At 55.5% G+C, this 16,123-nt stretch overlaps 1 protein-coding gene across 1 annotated transcript in view; it reads left to right on the forward strand.

Moving 5' to 3' along the window:
• The window catches only part of SHB (SH2 domain containing adaptor protein B), a 124,067-nt gene that overhangs the window by 90,045 nt on the left and 17,899 nt on the right, over positions 1–16,123 (forward strand). The window contains exons 4-5 of the mRNA XM_079790454.1: positions 3,585–3,756; positions 9,432–9,551. Coding sequence (XP_079646580.1) covers positions 3,585–3,756; positions 9,432–9,551 — 292 coding nt within the window. The remainder of the gene's footprint in view (positions 1–3,584; positions 3,757–9,431; positions 9,552–16,123) is intronic.

Consider the following 16,123-nt stretch of genomic DNA (forward strand, 5'->3'; position numbering starts at 1 on the left):
CTGGCAATTAGGATACCATCGCTTAAGTCAAGGTTAGTCTGGGGTCAGGGAATGCTTCCTGGAAGAGGTGACCCCTGAAGGGCAGGTGGAATCAGTCAGGTGGAGAGGTTGACAGAGCGCAGTGGAGGGGTGGGTCATGGTGATCCGCCTGGAAGGGGGCGTGGCCAGCTCTGAGGCTGGACAGTTAGCCAGGTTGTTGGTGGTTCTGAAGAGCTCAGGTTTTTTCCCCAATCCATGTTCCATGCTCCGTGCCTCTCTTCTCACTTGCTGTGCCAGGAGGTATATAGTGGGAATTAATTTTGGCAGAAATAGTAAAGTTCTGATTTTAGCCAGTGGAGTCCCAGGTTGTCATAGGTGAAAATGCCTTACCGTTTATATGGTCCCTTCCTCGCTTCCGCAGGTGGCAAAAGTAAGCCAAGAACCTCGCCTCTCCCCTAGACCCTCCCCACACCGTGCCCCTTAGCTTGCTCCCTCCTCTCCATTCCTGACAACCAGAAAGTGACCAGAGGGAAGGGGAGGCATGGTGGAGAGGCACAGTATGGCCCCATGCCCCTGACCCCATCTCCTGCTGTGCCCAGACCTCCATCTCAATGGGGCATTACGCAGGGCGCTTCCTTGACTCACCCCAGTTAGTCTCAATGGGGCATTACACAGGGCCCTGGCCTCCATCGCTTTCCCTAGCTGGTCTCCCTGCCTCCAGGGTTGCCCCAAACCCTCCATCAGCAGCTATAGAGGACTGATTCTAAAACCCAATCTGAGAATGGAATTTCTTGATTTAACCAAGAATCAAGTCCCAGCTCTTTCAAAAGGGGTTCTTTGACCAGGCCCTTTCTTGTCTACCTGATCCCATGGTTAGCCAGCCCCTCCTACAGGGATCTGCAAGCTCAGAACCTACTTCACCTCTTCCTCACCCTTCTTCACCTCAAAAAAATATGTACCCCATTTGATTGACTGCCATGAGGGCCGGTGTGGTTCAGCAGGAACTTTGATGGGAGACGCGGGCTGCTGGGAAGCCAGGGAGGGGCCCATAGTAATGTGTGTGACAAGGCCCCAGCTTTGGGCTTTACCCCTCACCACCTCTATGAAAGCCTACAGGGGCCTTGAGGTATTGCTGTCTTATCTGTGCCTGAGGGTGGACACAGGACAGAACTGTGGCCAGAGAGCAGGGCAGGACCCCAGCCGTCCTCGCTCTGCCCCTGCTCCATGCTGCCAGTCCTGACATCACGGGATGCTCACGAAGCCTAGAGTATTCTGCGTCTTCCCCGTCCTGGATAATGCCAGCCTCATCCTTCCAGCGCTCAGGCCAAAAGCCTGCTGTCTCCTCTTTCTCTCGCACCCCACGCTGAGTACCGGGAAGGTCCCGCTGTCCCTGCCTGCAGAGCGCAGCCCGAGTCTGACACCCTCTGCGTCCATGCACGGCTCCACGGCCAGCCCCTCCTACAGTCGCTTCCTCGCTGCTCTCCCTGTGCTCCCCCTCCATCTCCCTCTTTTTCTTTCTTTTTTTAAAATAAACTCTTTTAAAGAACAATTTTAGGTTCACATCAAAATTGAGCAGAAAAGTATAGGGAGTTCCCATGGGCCCTTTGCCCTCTATCTTTTTTCAACACAGCAATCCTGTTATAAAAGTGCCAGGTTAAAACCTTCCCATCAAAACATCAGAACGGCTCTCCTTTCCTCTCAGAATAAAGCCAGCGTCCTTCCCAAGGCCCGCGGAGCTCAGCTTCCTCCCACTCGCCTCCCCTCGCCCCCACGACCCCTCAGTCCTCCCGGCTGTGTTGCTTCTCCAACACCCCGGGCATGTTCTCACCTCAGGGCCCTTGAACTTGCTCTTCCCTCTGCCTGGAATGTCCTTCCTTCCGGCAGGTGTCCGATGGCTCGTCCCTCCTTTTCCTCAGGAATTCATTCCGATGTCACCTCTCTGAGGGGCCTTGCCTGCCCTGCTTTCGTTTCTCCATAGCACTTACCGCCAGCTGGTGAGCTGTGGGTCTGACGGACTGATGTATTGTCTGTCTCCTCAGGAGGCTCTGAGCTCCACAGCAGGGATAGCTCTCTCGCTCACTGCTGTTTCCCCTGCCCTGGAGTGTGTTGGGCCCACGTGAATGAGTGCTTAGAAGTGAGAGAGGTGAATGGATGGCCTGCGGGCCCCGCTGCAGTCTGAGGGTGACCACACACACGTGGTCCGACATGTCTGGCAGGAGCCTCCCTTCCTGCTGTTTTCCTCGGTGGTTAATAGAGAAGAGTGTTTGGAGGGATGGAAGTGCTCCCCAGGCCTGATGGATGACCTTTTCTGTCATAGAACAGGTTCATTCCCCTCCTCTGTCCCCACGGACCTCCATCGCCATAGACAGGCTGGGTTTTCCCACCGCCTCCCGTGAATGTGAGGTTGATTGCTGGGTCAGAGCACCGCTCGCCACCTCTGCTTGCTGGTGGGAGGGGAGTGTGTCGCTTGGCTGAAGACGTGTGTCGTTTGGCCAGCAGCTAGTCACAGCTTTGGGAACCTTGTTTCGCAGGCCCTGGCCTAGTTTACTCGGCACTCTGCGGGTGCCAGGCCCTTAGGATGTATTCCCTCATCTGGTCGTCACAGCAGCCTGGTGATGGAGGAAATGGGGCCTCGGAGAGGTTGAGTGACAGCCAAGGCTCCCAGCTAGCCAGGGCAGGCTTAGGAGAGGAACTCAGGTCAGTTCAGTAGCTTACGTGAGGTGACCAGTACTGTGTCCACATTGAGCAGACATGATAATAAAAATCTGTAAAATATGGATGCAAAATAACACTGATCCAGCACTCTTAAGGCCTCTGTGTGCACACGTGACTGAATCCTCACAACAACCCCATGAGGTGGGAGCCATCATCATCCCTATTTCATCTCAGGAGGAAACTGAGGCCCAAAGAGAGACATGCAAGGTGGACTTGCTGGTCTCCAGGAATCCTCCCAGCAGCTCCTTTCAGCTCAGTGTTTTCGCTCTTTGTGCATTATCGCTGGGGTCATCTTCCCCAAGCCCATGGGGGTGAACGGCCTTACCTGGGGGCTGGGCCCAGGGCAGGTCTGGCTGTGTGGGACCCACACAGGGGACACAGAGTGAAGAGATGCAGACCGGGGGGTGCCACATGACCCTGACTGGAACTCGGTAGGGTTGTCCCAGAAGAGGGGCGGCCAGTGTGGCAACTGCGGCCCTGGTGGGATGGGAGAATGGGAGGAGAAGAGGAGCCACTTGGAGGCAGGTTTTTGGCACAAAATGAGGAATAACTTTCTTTCCTGAGAACTGTCCAGGGGACTGAGCCCACGCAGGAATGCCGGGTCCCCCCTCCTTGCTGGAGGTTGCAGGGGCTTCCTTTGGGGATGAGGCTGAGCTCAGTGGCTTCTGCAGACTCAGCCAGCGCCGTGGAAGTACTGCCTGGCTTTAACAGCACCTTTGTGCCCTGTCTTAGGAAGTCCACATCCTGGGAGCCATGTTTGTTCATTGCTTGGAGCTCTTCCTTCTGCGAATTGTAAAGCCCAAGGAGAAGTCAGTCAACTCTTACCCCACTGCGCCCCCCCGGGAATTCCTCAGGCCGAGCTCCTGTAACTGTGCACTCTCTCTCCACAGCCCAGTTTAACGGCAATGAGAAACGACAGTCATCCCCCTCGCCTTCCCGGGACCGGCGGCGCCAGCTTCGAGCTCCCGGAGGGGGCTTCAAGCCCATCAAACATGGGAGCCCCGAGTTCTGTGGGATCCTGGGAGAAAGAGTGGATCCTGCTGTCCCACTGGAGAAGCAAATGTAAGTTCTCAGAGACAGAGCCCAACCTCGGCTCCCAGTTCATGTTCACTGCTCTTCCCTTCTTTATCTTGTTTTAAAAACTCAGACTGAGAAAATGTTAGCACTCAGGGGTTTTTCAGTCACATCCCTACCCTGCCTCCACATACAGATGAGCAGGTTGATGCTCACGGAAGGTCAAGGCCACCATAAGGTCAGTGGCAGGTGCTTTCTCCATCCACACGGCATCACCTCCCCTACTTCTGGGGACTAGTAGGAGGGACACAGTTCACCCCACCCTCTTACATCCCAGTTTCTGTTTTCATCACGCAGCAAATGAGTTTTTGAAAAGCTAAACGTATACCAAATCCTGCCCCCTGATTGTAAATTAGATTTACTTTCTAGCTTGTGCTGTTTTTGCCCCACACCTGCCTGATGTTAGTGCAAGGCTTTGACATTCTTGGTTTGGGTTTTCGCAGCCCCTTTGCCTCCTCGCTTCCCCTAACACTGCTGGTAAGGCCCGTTTCTGGTTTCTGTCCTCCCCTTGACCATGATGATCGTCTCCCTTCTCTGCCAGGGTTTTAATGTGAACAGGCCCCTGATCTGCTCTGAGACCTTCAGTGGCTCCCCATCACCTGCATGAGGTCCCACCTCCCAAGCCTGCCCCTCACGCTGAATTGCCCCAGACTGCGTCCTCCTTTTCTCAGCAATCCACATACCTGAACTAGAGTGAGGTTCTCGGGAACATGATAAAGCAGGTCCTGGATCTTGTGCTGGTACCTTCAGGTGTATCATCCTCTTAACAAGCAAATGTGTGATAAATGGGTTATCATCCCCATTGCACAGATGAGAAAATCAGGACTCCAAGCGGGGCAGAGCCTTTGCTAGGCTCCCAGGGTTCCAGTGCAGAGATAGGATTTGAACTCCAGCCCTGTGACGCTCCCCTCACTTCCCTCTCCTCACGCACACGCTTGCCCCCACCCTTAGCACACGCCTGGCACAGAGCAGGCACTCCGTCCGCCAAGAGATTAGCTGACACCAAGCTGGTTCCTTATAAGATCACGAACTATATCGGTCTCCGCCCAGGGGATTCTGGTCCCAGCACAGCCGACAGTGTATCCCTCACAGGAAATGCTGGCCCGGTGAGCAGGATGCAGGGTTTTCCGATGATGTCATGTGCTCGTGTGCCTTTTTTAAGCGTGTGCGGTCCTCGGGAGGCTGCAGCCTCCGAGCCTGCCCCTCGCCTGCTGTACTGAGCACATGGGTGCGGGGAGCGTTATGTTCACCGTTTCTCGTAGACACGCAGATTGGGTGGCAGGTTTTGCTTATGTCTGATCAAACTGTTTACTCTTTAATCAACAAACACAATATGATCCAGAGATGCCAGGAGCTGTTCAATGTGCATCCTGACCCAGGTCTGTGTGAGGTCAGCAGCCCAGCCTACCCTCTTCCCCCCGGGCAGAGCTTTCCACAGGTTGGGGCCCTCAAAAAACAGTTCTCCCCTCTTTCCTTTCCCGTTCCCGCCCGACAAGGCCCTTGGCCAAGTTCAGAGTCAAGGCTGGCTCTCCCTACCCCATCATCTTTTCTTCCCAGGATTATTCTGGCCTGTGAAGGCCCTGACTCATCACCAAGAGGTGTGCGCAGGTAAAATCCCATCTCCAGCACAGCCCGGTGACCCAGACAGAGAGGATCGCCTAATCCCTTGCCTGACTGATGATGCCTCCGTGTTTAGGAGGCACAGGGGAGGAGGAGGCAGAGGCTGACACACTGGAGGGGGCTGTCCTCCGGGGCTGTTGAGGAGGGGCAGTCACACATCTGCTTTCCCTCCTGGGTCGGTGGAAGAGTTGCTCAGCTGCTCAGGGGACACCCCTCTCCCCCACCTCCTGGAGGCAGCCCACAGCCCCCTCTGTCCTGCGTCATGGTTACCATCATCACATAAACATGTTCTAGTCATGAACTTCTCTTTAAAACAAACTTCTTAAAAGTAAATAAATAAAATCTTGATCCTCTCTAGCTCCTGCCCCTGTTGCGAACATAAGTTCCATGAGGGCTGGAGCTTGCTTGGGTCACCACTGTTTCCTCCCAGTGTGCAGAGCGGTGCCTGGCACATAAGTGCTCATAAATAGCTGTCTGCTGAATGGACGGAGTCCCCACGGAGCTGCCAGCACTTTCTCCCTTTCGTCACCTCCCCCTCTCTCTCACCCACCACAGTCTGCTCCCCTTTCCTGCCCAGTCACCAGGTGACAGCCTCTGTCCTCCAGGGCAGCCAGCAGAGTAGCCGGCTCCCTCCTTCGCAGACACTCTGCTCCGGGTTTTTCTCCTGCCTCCTCACCTCAGCCTGACCTGAAGGGTGGACTGTCGGGGCTCAGGATCTGGTGGTGATTCACCAGCGCACATCCCAGCCCACACTTCTCCCAGAACACATGACTCCCACATCCAGCTGCCTTCTTGGCATCTCCACTTGGCTGACGAGTGGGCATCTCAAATTTAACGTGTTCGGATCTGGGCTCCTCATCATCTCCTAGACACTCTTCCCCCAGCTTCCCCACCTCCATAAATAGCAGCACATGTAACATGTGGCTGGTTACTCAAGCCACAAACCTGGAGTCATCTTCAGCCCTCTTTTTGCCTGACATCAGCATCTAATGCATCAGTGAGTTCTGTCAATTATCCATCCAAAATACAGCCCGAGTCTGTTCAGTCCTCCCATCTCCGTGGCCCCTCTTCAGAGAGCCTGGTTGATTTCCTAAGATCATCGAGAGCAAGTAACAATCTCAGTTGACCCTTTGTACGCCATAAGCGTCTATAGATGCAATTAAATTCAAAATATCGTGGCGTGTGGGGATGGTTTCCGTTTTGGACACGTGGTCGTTAACGGGTTAAAACTCTCATTGCCCTCCACTACACTTAGAAGGAACTCGGACTTCTTCCCTTGGCCCACAAGGCCTCTTCGCCCTCATCCAGTACCACTCCCAGGCTCAGTGCCGGACCGTCCTTGCTGCTCCGTGAGCATCCCGAGCTCATTCCTACTTCGGGACCTTGGCCCTTGCTGGCTCCTCTGCAGAAAGCGTGTTTTCTTTGGCCCTTTTCATGATTGCCTCCTTTTCACGATGGAGAGTCTCAGGTCAAATGTCATCTTCTTGGGAGCCTCCTTCATTCTAAAGTACACTCCAGCCCCCACTCCCCCAGGATTCCTACATGGCACTTGTCACTATCTGAAATCCTTTCCTGGATCTCTGTGTTGATTCTCCTTCTCCCTGTATCAGCCCCATGAGATCAAGGATGGAGTGAGTGGTGCGTAAATACTGGATGAGCTAATGGATATCGGATGGGCTGGATGGCGATGGTTGGACCTTAACCCCTGTGGTTCTAGACCTGATGGGCCAGTTGCACTGAGTCCAGCACATCCCCAAGATGTCCTCTGCCTGGATTCTCTTTTCAGTCCCGCAGAGCCTGCTCAGGGCCAATAGTTGGCCCCCAGCCCCTACAAGACCACTCAGGCCCATCCTGTCTCCTGGCCAGTGGCTTCTCTCCCAAACTCTGCCTGGGTCTCCTTGAGCCTCCACTGAGTTCCCTGCCTTTCTCTCCACTTGGAGCAGCTGGAGCAGCCCAGGAGGGAACCAGCAGCTTATCCTGTTTACCCCCCTGGGAGGCCCGACCGCCGCCACCTCCCTAGAGCCCGCTTGCTCCTGGCTCCGGGCAGGCGGGCAGCCGGCAGCACTGCCCCGGAGGCCACTTCCAGGCCTTCCCTGCGGACACCTGCTTCAAGTGGCTGGAACCTGTTTTCCTAATAGAACAGTTTTTGTCAGCTCACTAGGGGGGTGTTACACAGGTGAAATTTCCCAGAAAACAACCTTCCCCAACTGTTAACTCTTGTTTCTAAAGTCAGAGCCATCCTTGACAGGCCTTTTCTAAAGCACACCTGAGCCTTCATACCTCTGGACGTGTTTGATTAGTGCAGCCCCAACTTCACGTTCCCCCTCATTTCTGTGCAAGTTTGGAAGGGAAGGTGGCTCTGCGGTCTGCACACTTCCCTACTTTTTCCCTTGGCCAGTCTCCCCTGCGAGTGTCCAGCCCCAGGGCTGACCTGTGAGGGGTCATCTCCTGGGCAGTCCGTGACTCGGTCACATGCTCCTCATACCTGCTCTCCAGTCCTTGCTTTCCTGGAGCTGGCCGGGGTTCCTTTTGTTCATAATTACATCATCGGCACTGCTGCTCCTGTTCAGAGCACCGCCTTGCGAATGGCAGGAAGTGAACGGTGAAAGGCAGTGTTTCTCTAAGAGAATGTCTGCAACCGGACACTCAGGGCTGCTGGCAGGGCACTCGTGGCGTGGCCAGGACCAGGAGGCAGCATCCCGCTTACACCTGGGAATTTAAAATGCAGCCTACGGCGCAGGCAGCAGCCAGAAATATGATCGCTGGGGAAGTTCCCCAGGGCCATCTGCAAGTTCAGCCTCGTTCTGCTGATGCTCAGAGCTGCCATTCATAGACATTCATCCCGTCCCAGGCTCTGCATAAGTCCTTTTATGCATCATCCCATTTCATCTTCAGCCCCAAAACACGGGTGGAGGGATCCTAACTTGATAGAGAACCAACGCTCAGCCAGGTTAAGCCGCTTGCCCCAGACCACCTGGCTGGCCAGTGACCAACCATATGTGCCTCTGCAGCCGGACCCTGCTCCCACCTCGCTGGCCAGCACCTCTGGTTCTCTTCCTGGCCCCGTCTCTCACCACCTTCCCAGATGTGTTCTGAGTATGCCCACTAACTGGCGTCCTAGGGTCTCCACTCTTCCACTGAATTGGTACCTTCAGCCTTTCCATTCTCAACAGTCACTCTTCCCCGTTTGTCCTGCAGTGGGGGCCTTAGGCCACCAGCCCCTGCACCCCTCCTCCTGACTCTGCCACTCAACCACGCGGTGTCCAGAAGCAGTGATGCTGGATCCCCTCCTGCCCGGTCGATGCCAGGTTCATGCGGCCGGAGCAGTGGGGTGGCCACCCTCCTGAGTGATGAGCACTGCTCGCTGTCCTGCAGGTGTCTCAGAATCAACACATGTCCCTCCTGTCCGCACCCGCTATGGCTTTGGTGTCGCTTGGACGGAGAAAGCCAGAAGCCTCACATTGCACACAAGGCCCCCAGACCCGACCCTGCCTCATGGCCTCTTGGGCCTCATCCTGACACCCACCCCCTCCCTAGCCTCACTCCACGCAGTTTCCGAAACCCAGCAGGCACTCCGGCCTTGGCCTCTGCCTTTGCTGCCCATCCCTCTGCCAGAATGCTCTTTTCCAGCTGCTGTCCTTCGGGCTTCCTCCAGCTCCTCCTTCAGGCCCACGCTGAAATGTCACTCTCTCCGGAAGGCTTCCGTGGCCACTGCCTACAACAGCCGTCCCCACCGAGAGCCCCAGACCTCACAGCCCTGCTCTGTCTCCTCCGTAGCACCTGCACTAGAATGTCAGCTTCCCGAGGGAGGTGACTGTGGGTTTGTTCACGGTCCTCCCCGGGATCTGGCAGGCAGCGGGCACTCGGTAAATGTCTGTGAATGGCTGGACACGAGTGCACAAACGCACCTGCTTTATAACAAGGAGGCCCTGGCCGTGACAGCTGCCTTCTGAGGGGGCCGAGCCTCCTCGGGGAGAAGCAGAATTCAGGGTGTCGGCTGTGGGGTCCTGGCCTAGGGTTCTGACCCTCTCTCTTCTCCCCAGATGGTATCACGGAGCCATCAGCAGAGGAGAGGCCGAGAACCTGCTGCGACTCTGCAAGGAGTGCAGCTACCTCGTCCGGAACAGCCAGACCAGCAAGCACGACTACTCCCTGTCCCTGAAGTGAGTACAGCCTCCTCACCCCGAGCCCTTCTCCACAGCCTCCAGCACGCGCGTCTGTGGCAGAAAGACCCGCCGGCGTCCCCCCGGGAAACTTACCAGCGCGAGTTATTGCAAGCCTGGGTTTTTCAGTTTGATCTTACCCCCTGGGACACAGAGGCTTCTTTGTGTTCTGCTCCTGCCTCCCCAGGAGAGGAGGGGCCTCTTCCTAGGATGTACATTGAATAACCAGGAATCGCAGTCACATCTGCGCGAGCCAGGGACCGTGTGAAGCTCTTAGCATACCTGCTCTCTCAAACCTCACCACCACCCTTTGATAAAAAAACAGATTGTCCCCATTTTGCAGGTAAAGAAACTGAGGCACAGAGAGGGGACATGGCTGGCCTAAATTGTAGGGTCAGGACTCGAGGCCAGCTTATGGTCTAGGTTGCTGTTCGGACAAGTCTGATTTTGGGCATTTTACAAAGGGTGTGAGGAACACTGGGAAGAATCCTGCTGGCACTTGTGGCTGCTTTGTAAACTGTCAGGTCTTTCTGACCCACGAGGCATTGCTGTCAGGTTAGGCAGCCCCAACGTAAGAAAAGAGTGTTTTTGGTTGAGAGTTTCATCAGTCAACCAAAGATGGGACCCAACAGATTGTCTAAAACCCATTTTACTGATAGGAAGACAGAGGCCGAGAGAGAGGAGGTGTCCCCCAAGGACACAGAGAGTTGGTGACAGAGTTAGGGTATGAAAACCCAGGCCCTCCACAGGACAGCACAGCACCAGACGCAGTGAAGTCCTCTCTGCTCTAGTCGCCGGTTTTAGAGGCCGCGTGGCGGAGAGAGCTGCTGGGATGCAACTCTCAGGAGCCCGTGTGCGGCCGGCCACGTAGACTACGATCAGCGCAGTCAAGCAGGGAGAGACTGGTCTGCACTCTCTGCTCAGGGCCAACCCCACCCAGTCCGCTGGGCTCTGCCCTGAGGGACAGTGACACATCGCAGAGCTGTTCGGCAGAAAACAGGCACGCCTGGATGTCCCTGGAGAAGGGAAGGTGTGTGGAGACATGGTGGGAGCCACAAGTCTTTCGAGGACCATCAGGGCAGAAGGAGCAGACGTGGTCGGGTTCCCAGATGGGTGGTCATGGACAGCACATTCCAGCTCAGTGAGAAGAAACGTTTTCTAAGAGTCAGAGCTGATGAGGAATTCGAGCGGCCTAGCACGGACTTGTAGGTAGTGAGTGTCTCGTCCTGGGGGTGTGCACCAGGGCTGGCTGACCACCTTACCAGGGAGGATGTGGAGGGGATTTCTAACCAGCTGGGAAGGCACTCAGGACAAATGGCGCCTGTGCACTTCATTGTCCACCCTCAGACCCGGCAGCTTAAAGAAGCAGGTCGGTGATCGCAGCTGAGGAAAATTCGATAAGCTAAACAGCAACGGGGCTGGGAGGCTGGGCTGGAGGCGGCCAAAGCCAGAGAGAGGGCAGTCAGTGGAGTAGCAGGGAACAGGTGCACACCACTGGCCATGCTGACAAGGGCCAGGGGTCCTCAACTTCTCACCTCCATGCAGCCCCTCTCCCTCCCTTGTTGTTGTGGTAACCTAGCAACCAAGGTGCCCATGAGTGAAGTTTCCAGATCTCCACGGTCCTGTCTCCAGGTGAATTGTGCTCTTCTGGAGTAGGATGCCAGTAGCCTCAGAGGTGGGACTTCCTGGTCACCACCCTTCCTACCAACCCAGGCAGCCGGCGCACCCCCTGAGCTTCCTCAGCACAGCAATCATCACACTGGCAGCTCTGAGTTCCTCCGGAATCTCATTCCTCCTCATATCCCATTGTCTGGGGCCTGGTCAGAGGGGACTTCCCAAGAGGACTGATTGAATGTACCCGAGAGGAGGGGATGACATGCCCCATGCCAGGCCCAGCTATTCCTCCACGAAGGCCAGATAGTAGGACCACTCTCGAGGGATGGACAGCACCTGGATCTGTCCTCACAGTAACAAGCTTGTAGTCCAGGGGCTAGGCTGGGTGCAGGGAGAAAGCAGGGGACAGGCTGCCCCACTCCCTGGTCTTGTGGGCTTGGCAATCATGTCACTTGTCTGAGCCTCAGCATCCTCATCCATGCCTAGGGTGGAGGGGGTGGCGTGTTCTCACAGACAGAAAGCATCTATAGCCCAACCAGTGCCGTGTAAACATCATTTACATTCTCCCCACCCTGCCCTGCTTTCCCGGCTCAGCCCTGTATCTTCTCTGAAGGCCATTCTTAAGAGCCACAGAAGGGACCCATTGTCCAGCATCCTGGACAGGAGTCCTGTCCTGTCACTTACTGCTCACCATGTGACCTTGGGCGAGTTCCTTCCCTCTGGGGCTCAGCACCCACATCTGCCCAGAGCAGACAGACTGATGGTTGCTGGGGAGGCCTTCACCTCTGACGTTAAGGTGTCTCTTGACTCCCCAGATCTCCTCTGTGTGTGGGCTCAGCCACCCTTTGTCCTTGGAGTGTTCTGGCTGGATCCCCTGCACCTCCCTGGCCAGAACACTGCTTGCTGTCAAGCCCACGGATGCTGGAGGAGGAGAAGGGTTTAGTTTTGCATGTTTGTCTAAAGCCATTAGATCCCAAAGGCCAGAGAAGTAGCCTCGCCTGGTCAGCTTTCCCTTAAGGAAGTCCAAAATCGGGGAGGTGGGCTAGGCCATCCCATGGCTGGGCGGGGCAACTGGCTAAAGGAAAGTGGCCTTGCTTCCCAAAGTAGCCCCATTCCCGATGACCAGTCTGTCTGCCAGCCATCAAGTGACACCTGGTATTAATCAACCAGACCATCAGTGGAACTGGGACTGAACATCCCGGCTGCCTGGGGCAAGTGCCAGCTTTGCCAGGCACCCCATGAGGCGTGAGGGCTCTCAGGTTCCCGAGGCCTGGCCGGCAGGGGCAGGGTGGGGAGTGGCATTCCATGCACGGTGTTGTCAGGAGTGTGGTGCAAATTGACATTGGAATTCCAGCTATGTTTTCTTATAAACCTTAGTTCCTGACGTGAGAGTGTTCTAGGGTGGAGAAGGACTTGGGGGAGTCTGGCCTCAGGACAGAGCCCTCCACCCTTTCCATCCTTCTTTCAGCAGATGGTTATGAGAACCTTCTGTGCCAGGCACTGGGCAAGGCTGCAGAGTGAGCACCAAGGTGAGGACAGCCCGGCCCAGGCTGCAGAGCTCACAGTCTGGCATGTTCATCCCAGGCCATGTTGCACACACGTCTGCACGGAGGGCTTTGCACGGATGGGGATGGCAGTCCCTGCCCCAGAGGGTCAGGAGAAGCTACAGGGGGGAGGTGCGCTCAAACCTTAAAGAGAGGGTAGGTATTCCCCAGGCTGGTGGGATCCCAGGTGAGGGGACAGCCAGGCAAAGCCCAGGAGGTGCAGGAGAGTCTTGCAAGGACTCGTGCCTCTCAGAGAAGCTGAGACTCAGTTCTTAGTGATGGGGCCACTGAAGTGCAGGGTCCACTCTCAGGCATGGCCCGGAGCTTAAACCCCACTTCCACCTGACCCTGCCTCCCCGCACCTTACATTCCTGTGCTTTTGCTCTGGATGGCCCCACGGGTTGGCTAGGGCAAAGTTCACATCCTCTTCCTCATCGTAGGGTAGAGGCAGCCGAATGACCTTGCCAAGGCTGGAGTGGAGGCAGCGGACCCCCATCACCTCCTAAGCATTCCTTATATCAGGTCAGAAGGTCATCAGGTGTCAAACCTGGAAGTGACCTGAGACGCCCACCTAGTCCATTCCCTTTGCTCCTGGGTGGGGAGACTGAGCCCCATAGTGGACTCACGATTGACCTAAGGCTCCCCAGCTGGCAGTTGACCACACTGACAATTAGAGATGCCGACTGCTTCCCACTGTGGGGACTAGACAGAGCCCGGTGCAGGCCCAAGCTGCCCTTCATCTACCCCTCCACCAAAAACCCCTGCACCCGTAGCAATCCAAGATGGCACCTGCATCGCCCACCCATCGCCACTTAGTTCCCTCAATGGCAGACACCCCCAACTCTGAAGCAGTCTTACCAAGATCCTACCTCATGGTTTTTGAACACTGTGCTTACCCCCCTCCCCCCACCCCCGAAGAACTCTCCCTCTTCCCCATCTCCTTAAAGAGATGTGCAGGGTCCACTCTCAGGCATGGCTTGACTGAGCTCAGGCCCTTAGGCTCAGGTACCAGCAGCCACTTTGGCCCTGGCATCAACCACTGACCCCCTGTGTACACTCACTGCAGCCTCTCGAAGCAAAGGATTGAACCTTTAGATATTGGCACAAAAAACATCGCACTCTAACAGCTTCCTGCCTGGAAAGGCGGGCAGTAGGGGAAATAGATGAAAAGTCTTGAAAAATCTCATTAAAAGAGTTCTTCAGGCGTTTTGGACTATGAGTGACTTTTTGCAACTTCTAGTTCCATGAGTATTTGCAAAGGAATCTGGAGAAGATGAGGGAAACAGAACTTCAAAGCTGGAGGGCTTGCAGCTGGGGGGCCGGGAGCAGGGTGGGTGCCAGGGCCTCCCTCCCTGTGTGCGGGCAGCCTCTGCCTGCATTGGGCCCGTGCCTGGGAGACAGAGCCGCACTTCTTAGGCCTCCTGGCCCGGCCTCACCTCTCTTTCGGCAGTGAGAGCCCCATCCCCAGTGGGGGGAAATCACCCCTAGGAGCCCTCAACCAAAGGGCCATCAGCTCTCAAGTCCCCAAAGACAGAGCACACAGCATCCTCGCAAATGTGGCCCAATGCCAACCTCAGGAGAGGCCTGTTTCCACGAGGGTGCATCTCGGTTTTGGCCGCTCAGGAGCCTTCCTCAAACCCCCTCCCCACCAAGCTCTGCCCCATTCAGTGTCACTTACCTCCTGGGCTCCAGCCCTATAGGAGCTCATAGCTGGAGGGGAAGATACTTACACCTGTAACTCACACACAGACGGTCCCTGACTTACCGAGGTTTGACTTAAGGTTTTTTGATGTTACGATTCTGTGAAAGTGACACACATTCAGTAGAAACCGTACTTCAGGTTGTGAGTTTTGATCTTTTCTCAGGCCAGCGATGCGCATACGATCCTCCCGTGGCGCTGGACAGCGGCAGCGAGCCACAGCTTCTGGTCAGGCTCGCAGTCGGAGAGTCACGCACCCACTCTCACAGTACAGTTTAGTTAAGTGCATCTTCAACCTAACACACTTCCAACTCAGGATGGGTTATCAGGACATAACTTCATCGTAAGTCGAGGAGCAGTGTGTTTGGGGCTACCCAAGGCAGTAGGTGCTCGGGGCCGGGACGGGGAGGACCAGAGGAAGGGAGGAGAAGGATGAGCAGGGCTTAGACCTGGGACGGGCAGAGCGGGCAGCCAGGCAGAGGGAGTGGCACAGGCAGGGAAGTGCGGAACTTGGGCAAGAACAACAAATACCAGTAACACTTTGGTGGGTGCGGTCCTAGGTCCTAGTCGCCAGGCTGAGGAAATGGGGCCTAACCTGTAGGGCAGGGGCATCCTGAAGGTTTTGAGCAGGGTATAGTCATGTCCTCAGAGCTGTATTCTAGAACCTTCAGTGACCCAAGGTGCAGCGTGAGGACTGACAAGGAAGGGACACTGCTTCTGCCCCCGCGTGCCCACAAATATGCCAAGAGGCTGGGAGGTGGGCAGGCGTTCCAAGGGGAGATCCAGGGCAGCCCTTTTCAAGATGTAAAGGGGAAACATGAGCTCTGCAGTCAGATACCTGGGTTCGAGTCCTGGCTCCGTCTTTTACCTGCTGTGTGATGTTAGGCAAGTGACTTTACTTCCCCATCATCTCCTGGAAAACTGTCGGCCACTCTCATCAAGCCGTTGTAAGACGTATAGTCGGTCCTCCGTATCTGCAGGTTCCACGCCCATGGATTCAAGCAACCACAGACAGAAAATATTTTGGGGGAAATGTTACATTGTGATGGTGTCTGTACTAAACATGTAGACTTTCTTTTCTTGTCATTAGTCCCTAAATAATACGGTGTAACAGCTATTTACATAGCACTACATTGTATTAGGTATTATAAGTAATCTAGAGATTATTTCAAGTGCATGGGAAGATGTGGATAGTTTATATGCAAATACTACACCATTGTATATGAGGGAGCATCCTCGGATGTTGGTATCCTAGGGGAGTCCTGGAACCAGGTTTGCCTCGCCCTAGGCCCACAATAGGTGCTCCATATACGCTGGTCTCTGCTTCTCCCAGTTTTCCCAGAGCCTTTAGAAATTGCCATGGAGGCAGCAGAGTGGACAGAGCACTGGGCCGGGTCAAGAGCCCGGGAGGGTCTAGGGGGGCATCTGCACCTGGGTGACAGCGAGTGCCTTCTCCCTGTGCCCACAGAACGACAGTCTGGGTTCGGTCAGCACATCTGCTTCCAGGTTAAGGGCTCCGCAGTTAGGGTGAGGTGCCTTTCCCCTGGGTCCCAAGGAGCAGAGAAGGCCCCATCTCCTTCTCCAAGTAGGGGAGGAGGGGGTGGGCAATTCATCGGACTTGATTAGACACCCGGCTGGTTCTTGCTGGGAGCTCCGGGTTTGTAGTGACTGCTGGGCCATCGGTCTTCACCCAGCAGATGCTTCCTGGGGCTCCA

Source organism: Cnephaeus nilssonii (assembly GCF_951640355.1).
Source record: "Cnephaeus nilssonii genome assembly, chromosome: 14".
NCBI classification, from domain to species: Eukaryota; Metazoa; Chordata; class Mammalia; order Chiroptera; family Vespertilionidae; genus Cnephaeus; species Cnephaeus nilssonii.